General features: G+C 36.9%; 1 protein-coding gene across 4 annotated transcripts in view; it reads left to right on the plus strand.

The window, feature by feature from the left end:
* schip1 (schwannomin interacting protein 1) overlaps window positions 1-22,500 on the plus strand; it is an 845,783-nt gene that overhangs the window by 822,904 nt on the left and 379 nt on the right. For all 4 annotated transcript variants that reach the window (XM_061878138.1, XM_061878139.1, XM_061878140.1 and 1 more), the window contains 3 exons: window positions 6,044-6,167; window positions 9,226-9,319; window positions 22,029-22,500. The exon at window positions 22,029-22,500 is cut by the window's right edge and continues 379 nt beyond it. In XM_061878138.1, the coding sequence (XP_061734122.1) occupies window positions 6,044-6,167; window positions 9,226-9,319; window positions 22,029-22,080 (270 nt within the window). In that variant the 3' untranslated portion in view covers window positions 22,081-22,500. The remainder of the gene's footprint in view (window positions 1-6,043; window positions 6,168-9,225; window positions 9,320-22,028) is intronic.

Raw genomic sequence — 22,500 nt, forward strand, 5'->3', positions numbered from 1 at the left:
CTATGCCTCATTTGTAGCTATATTTGAGCTCATTTAGTTTCCTTTAAGTCAGGGGTCGGGAACCTTTTTGGCTGAGAGAGCCATGAAAGCCAAATATGTTAAAATGTATTTCCGTGAGAGGCATAACATATTTTTTTTAACTAAATGTGTGCATTTTTCAGTAAGACCAACATTTTTTAGAGTATAATAAGTCTCTTATTCTTTTTAATAAAATTGGTCATCTGAAGCTAACCAATAATAAATAAAATTATTCTTACCATTAATGCGACTTCTGGAACAGGTGCGGTAGAAACGGATGGATGGATTAAAATGCATGAGAATGTTTTATATCTTGAACGTCATTTTTAACACTGTTATTACAACGAAACTATTGTGTTAAGCAAATATTTATCTGGGAGCCAGATGCAGTCAGCAAAAGAGCCACATCTGGTTAGAGAGCCATAGGTTGCCTACCCCTGCTTTGAGTCCTCATAATTCAATTTATATCTCATGACACACTATCTGTATGTAATATGGCTTTTCATTTTTTGCGGCTCCATACAAATTTGTTTTTGTATTTTTGGTCCGATATGGCTCTTTCAACATTTTGTGTTGCCGACCCCTGATGTAGCGAAACCCAATATCTGTAAGTTACATTTAAAGCAGTGTGGGTGGCACTGGGAGCAGGTGGGTAAAGTGTCTTGCCCAAGGACACAACGGCAATGACTAGGATGGCGGGAGCGGGAATCAGACCCGGAACCCTCACATTGGATGTTGTTTGGAAAAGTGTGTAAATCTTTTTGGAAAAAAGACACACAGTTGCTAAAATAGTGTGAAAGCTAACGGAAAAAACTGTAAAAAAAAATATATAGTGAAGCCACAAACACGGGTGAGAGAGAGAAAGAGAGAGTCATCTTTAGTTCCTCTATGTGGCATCAAGTCATAGTTGGTTGATGTGGTTTTGTGCTCTGTCATATTTCTGGTGACATGATCGTCTCGTGACAGAAACTCCACAGACGTGTCAGCGGTGAGAATTGACAATTACCTTGCCTTTTTTTTTTTTTTTAATTGTTCGACATATATATATATATATATATATATATGTTAGGGCTGGGCAACAATTAAACATTTTAATCGAAGTTAATCGCACTATTTCTCCGATTAATGGCGATTAACTGCATTGTATACGCAAAGCCCAATAATGAATTCAAAAGTAGTGTGTAGTGCACCTTTATTGGAATATTCTCCCACATGAACAAAAGCGCCAAAACATTTGTTGTGCAAACACAATTTAAATCAGTCCTTGTTAAACAGTAGCAGTTAAATAGCATATTTGATGAAAATCAACTCCAAAAATGTAAATACAAACATTTAAGCTTATTGCCACTGCCAGGGTATTTAAGTTATCCTGTTTGTTATGGAAAATAAATATAATCTACATACAAATCTCTGAGCCACAATCATAACATCTGAACAGGCAATTTCTGAGGTAACAGCAGAAACATTTTTTTAATCAGGGATCTTATGTTTAAAAAACCTATATTATAGGTAGTGGGCTGTTTTAGGGAATTTTGGATCAAATTATCCGTAGTAGCAATATTAATAATGTTGTGTTTATTCTGCGTAGTGCACTTAAAATATTTATGACCATATCTAGGAATTGATATGATGGGAATTTTCCGATTGTTTGCTTGGTGCTTTGATAAACTGAAGGCATCATATACATGGTACTATATTGTGATGTTATGAGCCAGGGAAAAAAAGAACTACCCTACCCAGCATGCAACAAGAGTGAGGAGCATGCGCGGTAGCCCGGTTGTGTCGCCATGACGACATCTTGTATGTTGTGATATGCACGCTCTGAAAGCAAACGTTAAGAACTCAGCCAACACTCCTGGTCTGCATTATTCATAAATAGACAGACAACACATATACTCCGCTGCTTCACAGGCCGCTGGATGTAGCCGGCAAAGTATTCCCATGCTAGCTAGCCGGTCTAGCAAGCACGCCTCATTCAGTCCAAAACGGCCCGATCTATCCACATCCAGAATTGTCTGGCGGTCGTAAGTGATCCCGGAGTGACCACGCTGTAAGCCAGCCAGGAAATTTGCAGAATTGTCCGGTATTTTTGCCAAATGTTCCATCTTTACCAAGAGCCCCTCCACGCCGGGCGACGCCATCTTGTTAAGAACAGGCGTTAACAAAATAAAAGCATGTAAACAACATACGCAAATGTGCGATAAAATAATTGTCGGCGTTAATAGATTGATGAGTTAACTCATAATTAACGCACTAATTTGCCCACCTCTAATATATATATATATATATATATATATATATATATATATATATATATATATATATATATATATATATATACATATATATATTTACCTCTCTGGTTGTCAGAAAGAGAAACTGCCAAAGTGCGAGTAAAAAATATAAAAAAAGTGCACATAAATATTTCCATTGCCACAGTTTGCTGCAACTGGAGGAAAAGCTCTGCTGCCCTCTAGTGTTCGCTTCAGAACATGACAGTGTCATTGGGTTCATGCGCAGTTCATGTTGTTGAACTTCGACTTAGACTTCCTTTTATTGTCATTCAAATGTGAACTTTACAGCACGGATAAGGAAGAGCTGGTTGTAGTGCAGGATAAAAAGAGCAATAAGGTGCAGATGTAAAGAAATATTTTGCACTTTTGCACATGCGTCCACGTTTATGGATGTATGTTATATTGTGTTTATATAACAGCCACTTTTTTTTAGGGGGGGGGTTGAGGGGATTATTATGATGCGTTCAAGCGTCTTACGGCATGAGGGAAGAAGCTGTTACAGAACCTGGAGGTTCTGCTACGGAGGCTACGGAACCTCTTTCTAGAGTCCAGTTTTAGAACATACTCATCTGTTTATGCCAGGGGTGTCCAAACTTTTTCCACAGAGGGCCGCACACGGAAAAAATTTAAGCATGCGGGGGCTATTTTGCTATTTTTCATTTTCAAACCATAAAAAAATATATATATGGATTTTTTTTTTTTTTTTGACCTTTAGGCCTCCAGGGGACCATAAAGGGTCTCAGTCATTAAAATGTTAAAAATAAATCAAATTATTATTATTTTTTATTTAACGCTTACAGTAAATATCTATATCAAGTTGAGGTTGATATAAAGTAAAAAAAAAGGTTTTCTGTCAAAGACAACTTTGTTTTTTATAGTAAAACTGAAATATGAAGTAATTAGTAATTAAAGCCCTCAAAGATCAATAATGCGGGACACCATTGATTATAATTATTTAATATTTTTTAAGTAATCACAGTGAAAAGTTAAATAAAATCCTACTAAAATATATTTGAGATGCGAAAGGTCCCCCCACTCATAAACTGATACACTTTTATTCATTTTTTTTACTTTTAACACTTAAATTACGATACCTACTTCAGATATATCTGTCGATTTGACGTTTGAAGTATTATTTTGTTTTTTTTTAATGCTCTTTTGTCAAATAAAACTTTGATGTTTTTATAGGGCAACCACACAATATATGCAATATTTTTTTACATGTAATAATAATTCATTATAACATAGATTTTTTGTTGTTGTTTTTTCGGAGCAATGGCAAAAAAAAGACAAATAAAGACACAAAAAAAATGGCAGCTTTGTGTCAACATTGCAACTCTTTCTCGTTAGATTTCACCTCATTCCACTTTTTAGATTTTTGTATTTATTTTTGCAATATTATTTATTTTGTGGTGGGCCGGTAAACAATTAACCGCGGGCCTCAAATGGCCCCCGGGCGCACTTTGGACACCCCTGGTTTATGCCATCAAAGTTGCTGAAATGTGATGATCTTGTTAAATACACTATATTGACAAAAGTATTTGGCCACTCATCCAAATGATGAGAATCAGGTGTCATAATCACTTAGGCATGGAGACTCTTTCTACAAACATTTGTGAAAGAATGTGCCGCTCTCAAGGATGTCACCTGTGCAACAAATCCAGTCGTGAAATGTCCTCGCTCCCTAAATATTCCAAAGTCAACTTCATTATAAGAAAAGTGAAGAGTTTGGGAACAACAGCAACTCAGCCCCCAAGTGGTAGGATGCTGAAGCGCATAGTGCAAAGACTTTCTGCATAGTCAGTTGTTACAGAGCTCCAAATGTCATGTTGCCTTCCAATTAGCCCACCTACAGTACGCAGAGAGTTCAATGGAATGGGTTTCCATGGCCGGGCAGCCTAATCTAAGGCTTACAACACCAATTCCAATGCAAAGCGTGGGATGCAGTGGTGTAAAGGACATCACCACTGGACTCTAGAGCAGTGGAGACAGTGTTAATGTGTGCTCAATGTTTCCTTACCGTTATTGCTCTGTTGTCTATTACCATTGTTGGTATTTTGTCTATTACCATTGTTGCTTTGTTGTCTATTACCATTGTTGGTATTTTGTCTATTACAATTGTTGCTTTGTTGTCTATTACCGTTATTGCTTTGTTGTCTATTACCATTGTTGGTATTTTGTCTATTACCATTGTTGCTTTGTTGTCTGTTACCATTGTTGGTATTTTGTCTGTTACAATTGTTGCTTTGTTGTCTATTACCGTTATTGCTTTGTTGTCTATTACCATTGTTGCTTTGTTGTCTATTACCATTATTGCTTTGTTGTCTATTACCATTGTTGGTATTTTGTCTTTTACCATTGTTGTTTTGTTGTCTATTACCATTGATGGTATTTTTTTCTATTACCATTATTGGTATTTTGTCTATTACCATTTTTGGTATTTTGTGTCTTACCATTGTTGCTTTGTTGTCTATTACCATTGTTGGTATTTTGTCTTTTACCATTGTTGTTTTGTTGTCTATTACCATTGATGGTATTTTTTTCTATTACCATTATTGGTATTTTGTCTATTACCATTTTTGGTATTTTGTGTCTTACCATTGTTGCTTTGTTGTCTATTACCATTGTTGGTATTTTGTCTATTACCATATTTGTTTTGTTGTCAATTACCATTGTTGGTGTTTTGTCTATTACCATTATTGCTTTGTTGTCCATTACCATTATTGCTACGTTGTCTATTAGCATTACCAGTATGTTGTCTACAACCATTATTGCTGTGTTGTCTATTACCATTAATGGTATGTTGTATAATACCATTATTGGTATATTGTCTATTACCATTAATGGTATGTTGTATATTACCATTGTTGCTTTGTTGTCTATTACCATTCTTGTTTTGTTGTCTATTACCATTGTTGGCATTTTGTGTCTTACCATTATTGCTACGTTGTCTATTACCATTACCAGTATGTTGTCTACAACCAATATTGCTGTGTTGTCTATTACCATTGTTGCTATGTTGTATATTACCATGAATGGTATGTTGTATATTACCATTATTGGTATATTGTCTATTCCCATTAATGGTATGTTGTATATTACCATTGTTGCTTTGTTGTCAATTACTATTGTTGCTTTGTTGTTTATTATTATTTTTTGGTATGTTGTCATTACCAATGTTGGTATTTTGTCTATTACCATTGTTGCTTTGTTGGCTATTACCATTTTTTGGTATGTTCTCATTACCATTATTGCTATGTTGTCTATTACCATTGGTGCTATGTTTTCTATTACCATTGTTGGTATATTGTCTATTACCATTGTTGCTATGTTAATTTTTCCTCCATTGTTGATACAAATGATTGTTACAGTGTAATAATTGTTACCTGTGGTAATGCCAGCATGATACAACATTTGTATTATAATCCTTGAACAAAGTAAGAGTGAAACTCAAAGTATGAATCACTGAATGGAGAACTGGGGGTGGGATTAAATAAATGACCTTCTTCCCACTCCCTTCCAGGCAAAAGTGGACAATCATGCTTATATGTATATTTTTTTGTTTGTTTATGTCATTGCCTGAAATGAATGGATAATTGAAAAATGAAAGTGTTTACATGAAATAATTTTCCTTACACAGTACTTAATATAGGTTTGATTTCCACTTCCTGCCAAGAAAAAGACACAGAGTCGTTTTGAAATTCACACGTGTCGTTTCCTTTCTCCGTCAGCTTCCACACATGCCTCACATCAGTGAATGTCTGATGAAAAGAAGTCTGAAGCCCAACGACCTGAGGGACATGACCTTGGGACAGCTGCAGGTTATAGTCAACGATCTGCACTCCCAGATTGAGAGTGAGTTCAACACACACACACACACACACACACACACACACACACACACACACACACACACACACACACACACACAAACACACACACCGTTGGAGAACTGTACCTGATACCTCATTTGGCCAACTATTATTAAAAGATAAGAAAAAGATAAGACCTTCTGGACGAAAGTTCTGTAGTCAGATGAAACAAAAAGTGAGCTGTTTGGCCACAATACGCAACAATTATGAGGAGAAAAGGTGAGGCCTTTAATCCCAAGAACACCAACCCTACCGTCAAGCATGGTGATGGTAGTATTATGCTCTGGGCCTGTTTTGCTGCCAGTGGAACTGCTGCTTTACATGGGACAATGAAAAAGGAGGATTACCTCAAAATTCTTCAGGACAACCTAAAATCATCAGGTTGGGTCTTGGGCGCAGTCGGGTGTTCCAAAAGGACAATGACCCCAAACTGATGTCAAAAATGCTAAAGGAATGGCTAAATGAGGCTACAATTAAGGTTTTAGAATGGCCTTTCCAAAGTCCTGACTTAAACATGCAAAACCGGCCCAGAGCATATTCCAACCACCACCATGCTTGACGGTAGGAATGTTGTTCCTGACTTTGTTGGAGAACAATACCTTGTATTAATTACCCTTTGATTAAAATATCACTTAAGGTATGTGGAAATCCAAAATGTTGGTAACACTTTAGTATGGGGAACAGATTTACTATTAATTAGTTGCTTATTAACATGCAAATTAGTAACAAATTGGCTCTTAATTAGTCATTATTAAGTTCTTATTAATGCCTTTTTCGCCACACCTAATGTGTGTGTGTGTGTGTGTGACAGTCCTGGGTACTTTAACTTTAACTTATTCTGCATGGCCTTATTTTAACAACCCTAACTCTAACCCTAACCGCCTTCCACCCGAATGCAGCTGAGATAAACTCCAGCACCACCCTTGACCCCAAAAGGGTCAAGCGGTAGGAAATGGATGGATGGATAGTTGCTTATTAACATGCAAATGAGTAACAGATTGGCCTAATTAGTCATTATTAAGTACTTATTTTTGCCTTTTTAGCGACACCTAGTGTGTGTGTGACAACCCTGGCTACTTTAACTTTAACCTTAACTTATTTTGCATAGCCTCATTATACAACCCTAACTCAGGACAACCAACCCGAACCCTCTTACCCGAACTAACCCGAACCTTCTAACCCGAACCCCCAACCCTAACTAACCCGAACCCTCCAACCCGAAACTTCTAACCTTAGCTAACCCGAACCCTCTAACCCTAACTAACCCGAACCCTCTAACCCGAACCGCCTAACCCTATCTAACCCCAAACCCTGTAACCCGAACCTTCTAACCCTAAATAACCCGAACCCTCTAACCCTAACCAACCCAAACCCTGTAACCTGAACTTTATAACCCTAATTAACCCCAACTCTCTAACCCTAACTAACCCGAACCCTCTAACCCGAACCTTCTAACCCTAACTAACCCAAACCTTGTAACCCGAACCTTTTAACCCTAACTAACCTGAACCCTCTAACCCTACCTAACGCGAACCCTGTAACCTGAACTTTCTAACCCTAACTAACCCCAACTCTCTAACCCTAACTAACCCGAACCCTCTAACCCGAACCTTCTAACCCTAACTAACCCAAACCTTGTAACCCGAACCTTTTAACCCTAACTAACCTGAACCCTCTAACCCTACCTAACGCGAACCCTGTAACCTGAACTTTCTAACCCTAACTAACCCCAACTCTCTAACCCTAACTAACCCAAACCCTGTAACCCGAACCTTTTAACCCTAGCTAACCTGAACCCTCTAACCCTAACTAACGCGAACCCTGTAACCCGAACCTTCTAACCCGAACCATCTAACCCGAACCTTTTAACCCTAACTAACCCAGACCTTCTAACCCTAACTAACCCGAACCCTCTAACCCGAACCTTCTAACCCGAACCATCTAACCCGAACCTTTTAACCCTAACTAACCTGAACCCTCTAACCCTAACTAACCTGAACCCTCTAACCCTAACTAACCAGAACCCTGTAACCCGAACCCCCTAACCCTAACTAACCCAAACCTTCTAACCCTAACCAACCCGAACCCTCTAAGCCTAACTAAATCGAACCCTCTAACCTGAACCCTCTAACCCTAACTAACCAGAACCCTCTAATCCTAATTAACCCGAACCCTCTAACCCGAACCTTCTAATCCTAATTAACCTGAACCCTCTAACCCTAACTAACCCAAACCCTCTAACCTGAACCCTCTAACCATAACTAACCCGAACCCTCTAACCCGAACCTTCTAACCCTAACTAACCTGAACCCCCTAACCCTAACTAACCCAAACCCTCTAACCCCAACCCTAACTAACCCTAACCAAATAACTCAAAATTAAGTCTTTGTTGCTTAGAATATGTTCCCCATACTAAATTGTTACCAAAATCTGACTTAAGTCACTTATTAGATGTTATATTACAAAATGGGCAGCACGGTGGGAGAGGGGTTAGTGTGTCTGCCTCACAATACGAAGGTCCTGAGTAGTCCCAGGTTCAATCCCGGGCTCGGGATCTTTCTGTGTGGCGTTTGCATGTTCTCCCCGTGACTGCGTGGGTTCCCTCCGGGTACTCCGGCTTCCTCCCCCCTGGGGGTAGGCTCCTCCCACCTGCAAAGACATGCACCTGGGGATAGGCCCCTCCCACTTCCAAAGACATGCACCTGGGGATAGGTTGATTGGCAACACTAAATGGTCCCTAGTGTGTGAATGTGAGTGTGAATGTTGTCTATCTGTGTTGGCCCTGTGATGAGGTGGCGACTTGCCCAGGCTGTACTCCGCCTTCCGCCCGATTGTAGCTGAGATAGGCTCCAGCACCGTCCGCGACCCCAAAAGGGACAAGCGGTAGAAAATGGATGGATATTACAAAAGGGTTATCACTAATTGCAGTTGTTTTGACTCATTCTGAATATGTACACCATACATAAGAGCTTCAGTGTTTAATAAAGGGTTTTATTTTAAGTTTTTTTATATCCGTTAATATATTTCTATGTGCCATGTAGGTCTGAACGAGGAGTTAGTACAGCTGCTGGTGGTCCGAGATGAGCTCCACATGGAGCAAGACGCCATGCTGGTCGACATTGAAGACCTCACCAGGTGAGAAGAAAAGAAAATCTTGACCGGACTTCAATAATGTCTGTTTCCCTTTTGTGTGGTTCGGGTTAGAATTTGGGTGAAGTTGTCGGGTTTGGACTCTGTTAATACCGTATTTCCTTGAATAGCCGCCGGGTATAAAGTATGTGCCTGCCTGGAATTACTGCCGGGTCAAACTCGTTTCGCAAAATATTATTTTTATTAGCGCATGTCTAGAATTTCCACCGGGTCAAACTCGTCACGTCACGAGTGACACTTCACCTGTCATCATTTTCAAAATGGAGGAGGCTGATTTCAATCATTTGAAATCGCATAAAGTGAAGAAGATTAAGAACTATTCAGTAGGATTTAAGGTCCAAGCTATTGTATATGCTAAAAAGAACAGTAAGCAGCTATGTTTTATTAATATACCGTAGCTGCGTGTGTCAAATATGAGTCATTAAATGACTCCCGCCTCCTGGTGTTAGAGGGCGCTAGTGATCCTTCTTGCGACTACTCGGCTGCAGAAGAAGTGACAACAAGCAGCAAGAGTTTATTTTTTCCTCTCGCTTGCACTTTTAACATGGGGGGTTACATATCTCAAATAAAACTGTTTTCTAAACTGGACTTTCAATGGAAGCAGGAGGTAATAAAGGAAGATTTCCATCGAGACAGAGAGACTTTTAAAACTGAAGAAAGATAAGGAAGACTTCTATAAACAAGTTATCGATGCTTTTGATCAGAAGGAGCTGCGCATGGACTTCATTTATAAGTAAAGGTAAGACCATAATAACATTTTTTTTATTAAATGTGCCTTTCATGATGGTATCCTTACATCACACTCAAATTTATAAGCGCTGGTCTAAATTTACCCCATTCTTTGGTAAGCGCCGGAGTGAGAAGAGGTTTTAAATTAATTAGCGCCCCGGCGGCAATTCAAGGAAATACGGTAAGTTGTCGGGTTTGGACTCTGTTAAAAGTTCTGATTACGTCCAGGTTTTTCAAGCTGGGGTTAGTGTTCTAATGAGGGTCAACTTTACATTAAAAGTCAAAGTTTGCCATTTTAAACACTAGGGGGGGTTGCTCACATATGCGGTCCTCTCCAAGGTTTCTCGTAGTCATACACATCGACGTCCCACTGGGGGGAGTTTTTCCTTTCCCTTATGTGGGCTTTGTACCGCGGATGTCGTTGTGGCTTGTGCGGCCCTTTGAGACACTTGTGATTTAGGGGCTATATAAATAAACATTAATTGATTAATTAATTGATGTGCCAATCTGTTAAATGAACAAAATGGCGACTGCAATCCATTGAGTTGTCTTCATTACAACAGTGTTTTTCAACCACTGTGGAGATGATCTCATTTCACCTATTTGGGTTAAAAATATGCTTTGCAAAGCAGTAATTATAGTCTGCAAATGATGTGTTGTTGTTGTTGAGTGTCGGTGCTGTCTAGAGCTCGGCAGAGTAACCCTGTAATACTCTTCCATGTCAGTAGGTGGCAGCAGGTGGCTAAGTGCTTTGTAGATGTCGGAAAAGGCGGGAGGCAGGGTGATGGATAAAAAGGGGTCTCACGCTTAAACCAGGGGTCAGCAACCACCGCAGAATAATTTTTTATTAATTAATTTATTTATTTATTTATTTTATTATTTATTTATTAAATCAACATTAAAAAACACCAGATTAAACTTACAATTTGTGCACCAACTCAAAAAAAACTTCCTTTTTCATAACAAAAAAACCAAATAAATAAATAAAATAAAAAAAAGAAGGCCCAGGATACTGGGAGAAGGAGGTGCACAAAGTACTCAGTCTGCACTCGCAAAGTCATCCATCAAGTCTAGAAATCTTCATCAAGTCTGAAAGTGTTTGCGGCCGCTGCGTTTGCGGCTTTATTTTAGCACTTTTAGGTAAGTGCCGTGCACAAATGTGCACAGATGGCTGCAATTATTGTGATGGATAGACTTTTCCGTGGCTCTTGTCGGGGAAAAATTGTATTTGAGGCGTTTCCAACAATTCCATCTTTGAGCTGCTGGAGGACTTAAGACTGATTGGAAGCCAGGAGACAGCAAAAGGAAGCGTTCTATGCGTCGATGGAACAACTCTTGCGACGCTGCATTTTCTTGCGTGTGGATTAAAAAGGTGTCTCCATGGCAACGGTCAGTAAAAAGCTTTTGTGCTTGTTATCAATTGTGCGCTGACATCACATTTTTAGTTAATTGGTACCAGTGTCGGCTTCACGGTGGCAGAGGGGTTAGTGCGTCTGCCTCACAATATGAAGTTCCTGCAGTCCTGGGTTCAAATCCAGGCTTGGGATCTTTCTGTGTGGAGTTTGCATGTTCTCCCCGTGAATGCGTGGGTTCCCTCCGGGTACTCCGGCTTCCTCCCACCTCCAAAGACATGCACCTGGGGATAGGTTGATTGGCAACACTAAATTGGCCCTAGTGTGTGAATGTGAGTGTGAATGTTGTCTGTCTATCTGTGTTGGCCCTGCGATGAGGTGGCGAATTGTCCAGGGTGTACCCCACCTTCCGCCCGATTGTAGCTGAGATAGGCGCCACCGCCCCCCGCAACCCCAAAAGGGAATAAGCGGTAGAAAATGGATGGTACCAGTGTCGTGCGAAATTCTGTATCCCTGAAATATTTTGGATACAAACTATTTCAGGGATACAGAAATATATAAATGTATCTATAAATGTATCCAAAATATTTCAGGGATACAGAATTTTGCTAAGTATCTACAGCAGGGGTGTCCAACTCATTTTAGATCACGGCAGGATAACTTAAAGGGGAACATTATCACAATTTCAAAAGGGTTAAAAACAATAAAAATCAGTTCCCAGTGGCTTGTTTTATTTTTTGAAGTTTTTTTCCAAATTTTACCGCTCGGAATATCCCTAAATAAAGCTTTAAAGTGCCTTATTTTCGACTCTCTGCGAAGACACTGGCCATTTCCCTGTGACGTCACACAGTGCTGCCAATGTAAACAAACAATGGGAATACCACAGCAAGATATAGCGACATTAGCTCGGATTCAAACTCGGATTTCGGCGACTTAAGCGATTCAACGGATTACGCATGTATTGAAACGGATGGTTGGAGTATGAAAGTGTTGAAGAAGAAACTGAAGCTATTGACGCTATTCATAGCCATAGCATGGCCGAATAGCTGCGTTAGCATCGCCGGTAAAATGTGCGGACCAAACGATCAGGACTTTCGCATCTCGTGACACTGGAACAACTTAAATCCGTCGATTGGTAAGTGTTTGTTTCGCATTAAATGTGGGTGGAAGGAAACGTAATATAGTTGCAAATGCATCTACAGGTTATCCATACATCTCTGTGCCATGTCTGCTTTAGCACAGCCGGTAAATATCATGTTAGCATCGATTAGCGTAGCATGTTAGCATCGATTAGCTGGCAGTCAACATCAACAAAACTCACCTTTGTGATTTCGTTGACTTTATAGTTGCAAATGCATCTGCAGGTTATCCATACATCTCTGTGCCATGTCTGCTTTAGCACCGCCGGTAAATAGCATGTTAGCATCGATTAGCGTAGCATGTTAGCATCGATTAGCTGGCAGTCAACATCAACAAAACTCACCTTTGTGATTTCGTTGACTATCGTTGCAAATGCATCTGCAGGTTATCCATACATCTCTGTGCCATGTCTGTCTTAATTGTACTTTCCCAATAAATGATGTGATAATAATCATCAGTCAACTCATTGGTGTGAATTCCCCTGCTATCAAGATTTAAAAAAAATAATCTAATTACACGATGTTATTTATGTAGTTTGCTTGTTTTCCTCAACTGATGTACTAACATCCATTCATCCATCCATTTTCTACCGCTTGTCCCTTTTGGGGTCGCGGGGCGGTGCTGGAGCCTAACGTGTATTTTTTTTGTTTGTGTTTTTTTAACATACCGTTTTTTCGGAGTATAAGTCGCTCCTGCCGAAAATACATAATAAAGAAGGAAAAAAACATATATAAGTCTCACTGGAGTATAAGTCTCATTATTGGGGGAAATTTATTTGATAAAAGCCAACACCAAGAATAGACATTTGAAAGGCAATTTAAAATAAATAAAGAATAGCGAAGAACAGGCCGAATAAGTGTAGGTTATATGAGGCATAAATAAGCAACTGCTATGTTAACCTAACATATTATGGTAAGAGTCATTCAAATAACTATAACATATAGAACATGCTATACCTTTACCAAACTATCTCTCACTCCTAATCCATAAATCCCATGAAATCTTATACGTCTAGTCTCTTACGTGAATGAAATAAATAATATTTGATATTTTACGGTAATGTGTTAATAATTTCACACATAAGTCGCTCCTGAGTATAAGTCGCACCTCCAGCAAAAATATGAAAAAACTGCGATTTATAGTTCGAAAAATACGGTATGTAGAATCATCTACAAATATACAAAAAAATGCTATTTTGACATCTAGTGGACACATTTAGAACAGCAGTTTCTTTCATTCAAAAATGTGGGTTTATTTTTATACTTAGTAGACTCATCCCGCAGGCCAGATAAAACCTGTTCTAGGGCCTGATCTACAGAATACAACTCATGATGTTAGTACATAATTTGAGCGAAATAGAAGGGGGACACATTTTATGGCAGCACAGAAATAACGGGAAATATTATGTACCTCCTACTAACTTTTTTTGTAATTAATCAATTGATTGCAAATTGACAAGTGTTGTTGTTTATGATGCTAAGTATCTACAGAATAAAATACATAATGTTAGTAAATAATTTAAGGGAAATAGAAAGGGGACACATTTTATGGTAGCACAGATATATGCTGGAATATTATGTATCCCCTACTAACTTTTTTTGTCATAACATGAGTCCAAATTCACAAGTGTTGTTGTTTATGATGCTAAGAATCTACAGAATAAAACTTGTGATGTTAGTTTATCATTTGTGGAAAGAGAATGGGGACACATTTTTGGGTAGCACAGAAATATGCTGAAATATTAAGTATGCCCTTCTAACTTTTTTTGTAATTAATCAAATGAGTCCAGATTCAAACGTTTTGGTGTTCATGATGCTAAGTATCTACAGAATAAAACTCATTAAGTTAGTACATAATTTGAGGGAAAAATAAAGGAGACATATTTTATGGTAGCACAGAAATATGCTGAAATATTATGTATCCCCTACTAACTTTTTTTGTCATAATAACATGAGTCCAAATTCACAATTGTTGTTGTTTATGATGCTAACAATCTACGGAATAAAACTTGTGATGTTAGTATATAATTTGGGGAAAGAGAAGGGGACACATTTTATGGTAGCACAAAAATATGCTGAAATATTATGTATCCCCTACTACCTTTTTTGTCATAATAAGGTGAGTGCAAATTCACAATTGTTTTTGTTTATGATGCTAAGTACCTACAGAATAAAACTCAATAAGTTAGTACATAATTTGAGGGAAATAGAAAGGGGACACATTTTATGGTAGCACAGAAATATGCGGAAATATTATGTATCCCCTACTAACTTTTTTGTCACAATAACATGAGTCCAAATTCACAATTGTTATTGTTTATGATGCTAAGTATCTACAGAATAAAACACATAATGTTAGTACATAATTTGAGGGAAATAAAAAGGGGACACATTTTATGGTAGCACAAAAATATGATGATATATTATGTATCCCCTACTAACTTTTTTGTCACAATAACATGAGTCCAAATTCACAATTGTTATTGTTTATGATGCTAAGAATCTACAGAATAAAATTTGTGATGTTAGTATATCATTTGGGGAAAGAGAATGGGGACACATTTTATGGCAGCACAAAAATATGCTGAAATATTATGTATCCCCGACTAACTTTTTTTGTCATAATAACATGAGTCCAAATTCACAATTGTTTTTGTTTATGATGCTAAGTATCTACAGAATAAAACTCGTGAAGTTAGTACATAATTTGAGGGAAATAGAAAGGGGACATATTTTATGGTAGCACAGATATATGCTGGAATATTATGTATCCCCTACTAACTTTTTTTGTCATAACATGAGTCCAAATTCACAAGTGTTGTTGTTTATGATGCTAAGAATCTACAGAATAAAACTTGTGATGTTAGTTTATCATTTGTGGAAAGAGAATGGGGACACATTTTTGGGTAGCACAGAAATATGCTGAAATATTAAGTATGCCCTTCTAACTTTTTTTGTAATTAATCAAATGAGTCCAGATTCAAACGTTTTGGTGTTCATGATGCTAAGTATCTACAGAATAAAACTCATTAAGTTAGTACATAATTTGAGGGAAAAATAAAGGAGACATATTTTATGGTAGCACAGAAATATGCTGAAATATTAAGTATGCCCTTCTAACTTTTTTTGTAATTAATCAAATGAGTCCAGATTCAAACGTTTTGGTGTTCATGATGCTAAGTATCTACAGAATAAAACTCGTGAAGTTAGTACATAATTTGAGGGAAATAGAAAGGGGACACATTTTATGGTAGCACAGATATATGCTGGAATATTATGTATCCCCTACTAACTTTTTTTGTCATAACATGAGTCCAAATTCACAAGTGTTGTTGTTTATGATGCTAAGAATCTACAGAATAAAACTTGTGATGTTAGTTTATCATTTGTGGAAAGAGAATGGGGACACATTTTTGGGTAGCACAGAAATATGCTGAAATATTAAGTATGCCCTTCTAACTTTTTTTGTAATTAATCAAATGAGTCCAGATTCAAACGTTTTGGTGTTCATGATGCTAAGTATCTACAGAATAAAACTCATTAAGTTAGTACATAATTTGAGGGAAAAATAAAGGAGACATATTTTATGGTAGCACAGAAATATGCTGAAATATTATGTATCCCCTACTAACTTTTTTTGTCATAATAACATGAGTCCAAATTCACAATTGTTGTTGTTTATGATGCTAACAATCTACGGAATAAAACTTGTGATGTTAGTATATAATTTGGGGAAAGAGAAGGGGACACATTTTATGGTAGCACAAAAATATGCTGAAATATTATGTATCCCCTACTACCTTTTTTGTCATAATAAGGTGAGTGCAAATTCACAATTGTTTTTGTTTATGATGCTAAGTACCTACAGAATAAAACTCAATAAGTTAGTACATAATTTGAGGGAAATAGAAAGGGGACACATTTTATGGTAGCACAGAAATATGCGGAAATATTATGTATCCCCTACTAACTTTTTTGTCACAATAACATGAGTCCAAATTCACAATTGTTATTGTTTATGATGCTAAGTATCTACAGAATAAAACACATAATGTTAGTACATAATTTGAGGGAAATAAAAAGGGGACACATTTTATGGTAGCACAAAAATATGATGATATATTATGTATCCCCTACTAACTTTTTTGTCACAATAACATGAGTCCAAATTCACAATTGTTATTGTTTATGATGCTAAGAATCTACAGAATAAAATTTGTGATGTTAGTATATCATTTGGGGAAAGAGAATGGGGACACATTTTATGGCAGCACAAAAATATGCTGAAATATTATGTATCCCCGACTAACTTTTTTTGTCATAATAACATGAGTCCAAATTCACAATTGTTTTTGTTTATGATGCTAAGTATCTACAGAATAAAACTCGTGAAGTTAGTACATAATTTGAGGGAAATAGAAAGGGGACATATTTTATGGTAGCACAGATATATGCTGGAATATTATGTATCCCCTACTAACTTTTTTTGTCATAACATGAGTCCAAATTCACAAGTGTTGTTGTTTATGATGCTAAGTATCTACAGAACAAAACTCAATAAGTTAGTACATAATTTGAGGGAAATAGAAAGGGGACACATTTTATGGCAGCACAGAAATATGCTGAAATATTAGGTATCCCCTACTAACTTTTTTTGTAATTAATCAAATGAGTCCAGATTCAAACGTTTTGGTGTTCATGATGCTAAGTATCTACAGAATAAAACTCATTAAGTTAGTATATAATTTGAGGGAAAAATAAAGGAGACATATTTTATGGTAGCACAAAAATATGCTGAAATATTATGTATGCCCTTCTAACTTTTTTGTCATAATAACATGAGTCCAAATTCACAAGTGTTGTTGTTTATGATGCTAAGTATCTACAGAATAAAACTTGTGATGTTAGTATATCATTTGGGGAAAGAGAATGGGGACACATTTTATGGTAGCATTATGTATGCCCTTCTAACTTTTTTTGTAATTAATCAAATGAGTCCAGATTCAAACGTTTTGGTGTTCATGATGCTAAGTATCTACAGAATAGAACTCATTAAGTTAGTACATAATTTGAGGGAAATATAATGGGGACACATTTTATGGCAGCACAAAAATATGCTGAAATATTATGTATCCCCTACTAACTTTTTTGTCATAATAACGTGAGTGCAAATTCACAATTGTTGTTGTTTATGATGCTAAGTATCTACAGAATAAAACTCAATAAGTTAGTACATAATTTGAGGGAAATAGAAAGGGGACACATTTTATGGCAGCACAGAAATATGCTGAAATATTATGTATGCCCTTCTAACTTTTTTTGTAATTAATCAAATGAGTCCAGATTCACAATTGTTGTTGTTTATGATGCTAAGAATCTACAGAATAAAACTTGTGATGTTAGTATATAATTTGGGGAAAGTGAATGGGGACCCATTTTATGGTAGCACAGAAATATGCTGAAATATTATGTATCCCCTACTAACTTTTTTCTCATAATAACATGAGTCCAAATTCACAATTGTTGTTGTTTATGATGCTAAGAATCTACCGAATAAAACTTGTGATGTTAGTATATAATTTGGGGAAAGAGAATGGGGACACATTTTATGGCAGCACAAAAATGTGCTGAAATATTATGTATCCCCGACTAACTTTTTTTGTCATAATAACATGAGTCCAAGTTCACAATTGTTTTTGTTTATGATGCTAAGTATCTACAGAACAAAACTCATGAAGTTAGTACATAATTTGAGGGAAATAGAAAGGGGACACATTTTATGGTAGCACAAAAATATGCTGAAATATTATGTATCCCCTACTAACTTTTTTGTCATAATAACATGAGTTCAAATTCACAAGTGTTGTTATTCATGATGCTGAGAATCTACAGATTAAAACTTGTGATGTTAGTATATCATTTGTGGAAAGAGAATGGGGACACATTTTATCGTAGCACAGAAATATGCTGAAATATTATGTATGCCCTTCTAACTTTTTTTGTAATTAATCAAATGAGTCCAGATTCAAACGTTTTGGTGTTCATGATGCTAAGTATCTACAGAATAGAACTCATTAAGTTAGTACATAATTTGAGGGAAATAGAAAGGGGACACATTTTATGGCAGCACAGAAATATGCTGAAATATTATGTATCCCCTACTAACTTTTTTGTCATAATAACATGAGTCCAAATTCACAATTGTTGTTGTTTATGATGCTAAGAATCTACAGAATAAAACTTGTGATGTTAGTATATAATTTGGGGAAAGAGAATGGGGACACATTTTATGGTAGCACAGAAATATGCTGAAATATTATGTATGCCCTTCTAACTTTTTTTGTAATTAATCCATTGAGTCCAAATTCACAATTGTTGTTGTTTATGATGCTAAGTATCTACAAAATAAAACTCATGAAGTTAGTACATAATTTGAGGGAAATAGAAAGGGGACACATTTTATGGCAGCACAGAAATATGCTGAAATATTATGTATGCCCTTCTAACTTTTTTTGTAATTAATCCATTGAGTCCAAATTCACAATTGTTGTTGTTTATGATGCTAAGAATTTACAGAATAAAACACATAATGTTAGTATATAATTTGGGGAAATAGAAAGGGGACACATTTTATGGCAGCACAGAAATATGCTGAAATATTATGTATCCCCTACTAACTTTTTTAGTAATTAATCAAATGAGTCCAGATTCACAATTGTTGTTATTCATGATGCTAAGTATCTACTGAATAAAACTCATTAAGTTAGTATATAATTTGAGGGAAATAGAATGGGGACACATTTTATGGTAGCACAGAAATATGCTGAAATATTATGTATCCCCTACTAACTTTTTTTGTCATAATAACATGAGTCCAAATTCACAATTGTTGTTGTTTATGATGCTAAATACTTACAGAATAAAACTCATTAAGTTAGTACATAATTTGAGGGAAATAGAAAGGGGACACATTTTATGGTAGCACAGAAATATGCTGAAATATTATGTATGCCCTTCTAACTTTTTTTTGTAATTAATCAAATGAGTCCAGATTCAAACGTGTTGGTGTTCATGATGCTAAGTATCTACAGAATAAAACTCATTAAGTTAGTACATAATTTGAGGGAAAAATAAAGTAGACACATTTTATGGTAGCACAAAAATATGCTGAAATATTATGTATCCCCTACGAACTTTTTTGTCATAATAACATGAGTCCAAATTCCCAAGTGTTGTTATTCATGATGCTAAGAATCTACAGAATAAAACTTGTGATGTTAGTATATAATTTGGGGAAAGAGAATGGGAACACATTTTATGGTAGCACAGAAATATGCTGAAATATTATGTATGCCCTTCTAACTTTTTTTGTAATTAATCCATTGAGTCCAAATTCACAATTGTTGTTGTTTATGATGCTAAGAATTTACAGAATAAAACACATAATGTTAGTATATAATTTGGGGAAATAGAAAGGGGACACATTTTATGGCAGCACAGAAATATGCTGAAATATTATGTATCCCCTACTAACTTTTTTTGTAATTAATCAAATGAGTCCAGATTCACAATTGTTGTTATTCATGATGCTAAGTATCTACTGAATAAAACTCATTAAGTTAGTATATAATTTGAGGGAAATAGAATGGGGACACATTTTATGGTAGCACAGAAATATGCTGAAATATTATGTATCCCCTACTAACTTTTTTTGTAATTAATCAAATGAGTCCAGATTCACAATTGTTGTTATTCATGATGCTAAGTATCTACTGAATAAAACTCATTAAGTTAGTATATAATTTGAGGGAAATAGAATGGGGACACATTTTATGGTAGCACAGAAATATGCTGAAATATTATGTATCCCCTACTAACTTTTTTTGTCATAATAACATGAGTCCAAATTCACAATTGTTGTTGTTTATGATGCTTAGAATCTACAGAATAAAACTTGTGATGTTAGTATATCATTTGAGGAAAGAGAATGGGGACACATTTTATGGTAGCACAAAAATATGCTGAAATATTATATATCCCCTCCTAATTTTTTTGTCATCAATAACATGAGTCCAAATTCCCGTAGAGTCAACTTGACACTCTCTCCACCCGACATAGTAGTCTTGAGTGTGTCCTACTGTAGACTACAGAACTCACCACTACCCCCAAACGTTGTTGGTATGGCTGTCGCCCGGCCTCTAAAAGACTTGGAAATACTTTCTTCCATCTTTGCTAATTCTTCTACTTTAGAACTTGGCTTCTGTGTGCTGAAACCACGACCGTACGTTGCTATGCACAAACTGGGTCAAAAGTCGCAACTGCCATCGTTTGTTATGAGGGGCCGTTAGGGACATTATTCAGAATTACCTCACACACACACTACTGAAATGCTCTCACATTAACAACTGACATGTCTTTCTTTCACACACTCTACTGAAACACTGTCACACACACGACTGAAACACTCTCATACACACTACTGAAACACTCTCATACACACTACTGAAACACTGTCACACACACGACTGAAGCACTGTCACACACACGACTGAAACACTCTCACACACACGACTGAAACACTCTCATACACACTTCTGAAACACTCTCATACACCTTACTGAAACATTCTCATACACACTACTGACGTGCTCTCACATAAACAACTGAAATGTTTTTTTTCTCACACACTACTGAAACACTCTTACACACTACTGAAACACTCTCGTACACACTACTGACGTACTCTCACTTAAATAACTGAAATATTTTCTCTCACACACACTACTGAAACACTCCTGTACACACTACTGAAACACTCTCGTACACACTACTGAAGTCATCTCACTTAAATAACTGAAATATTTTCTCTCACACACACTACTGAAACACTCTCATCCACACTACTGAAACCCTCTCATACACACACTACTGAAACACTCTATCACACACTACTCAAACACTCTCACACACACTACTGAAGTGCTCTCACATAAACAACTAAAATGTTTTTCTCTTACAAACTACTGAAACACTGTCGTACACACTACTGAAACACTCTCATACACACTACTGAAGTACTCTCACTTAAATAACTGAAATGTTTTCTCTCACACACACGACTGAAACGCTCTCATACACACTACTGACATGCTCTCACTTAAACAACCGACATGTTTTTCTCTCACACACACTACTGAAACCCTCTCACACACACACTACTGAAACACACTCATACACACTACAGAAACACTCTCACACACACCAGTGAAACACTCTCCTACTCGAATTGTTACCCCCAAGAATGGAACCAAATGTAGTATTTTAAGAAGTGGGGCCTATTCACACAGGTTCATTTGACACACTAACCTTACCTTAAGCCTGACTTAGAACTGTGACCCTAATGTGGAACACTACCTGTGGACCTAAAAGCCAATCTCTTTCAACCAAACTGCCCTGCCATGTGTCTCCTTGCAGGCATGCTGAGAGCCAGCAGAAACATTTGGCCGAGAGGACCCTATCCAAATAAGACGCTTCCCAGTTCCCGCTCGCTCCGTCCCACCTCCCTCTCCCCGCCACCTGAACCAAACAAAGCCCCTCACCAAACCATTCCATACTGATCCAAATCTACTCGCTTGTCTACCCGCCCTCCTGCCCAGCAGGGGTCCATCTCTCACCCTGCTTGCGTCCCAAGGATGGCGGAGTGCTTCCGAAATGCTCCCCGGGATGATGAGAGGAACCAGATAGTGTTTTCTGTCCCGGCTTTCTGTGCAGTGATCGGCCTTGCTTTGCTCTCCTTTTTTTACTTTCTACATTCGCCACTAAATTATTACTGTCAAATGCAAAAAAAAAAAAAAAAAAAAGTCGTCATAGTGAAAACTTTAGTCGAAAGTCAGTCTTAAGAAGAAAACAAAACAAAAAAAAAAAAGAAGAAACAACACTGTATTTA

This window comes from Nerophis ophidion, linkage group LG18 (assembly GCF_033978795.1).
Source record: "Nerophis ophidion isolate RoL-2023_Sa linkage group LG18, RoL_Noph_v1.0, whole genome shotgun sequence".
NCBI lineage: Eukaryota > Metazoa > Chordata > Actinopteri > Syngnathiformes > Syngnathidae > Nerophis > Nerophis ophidion.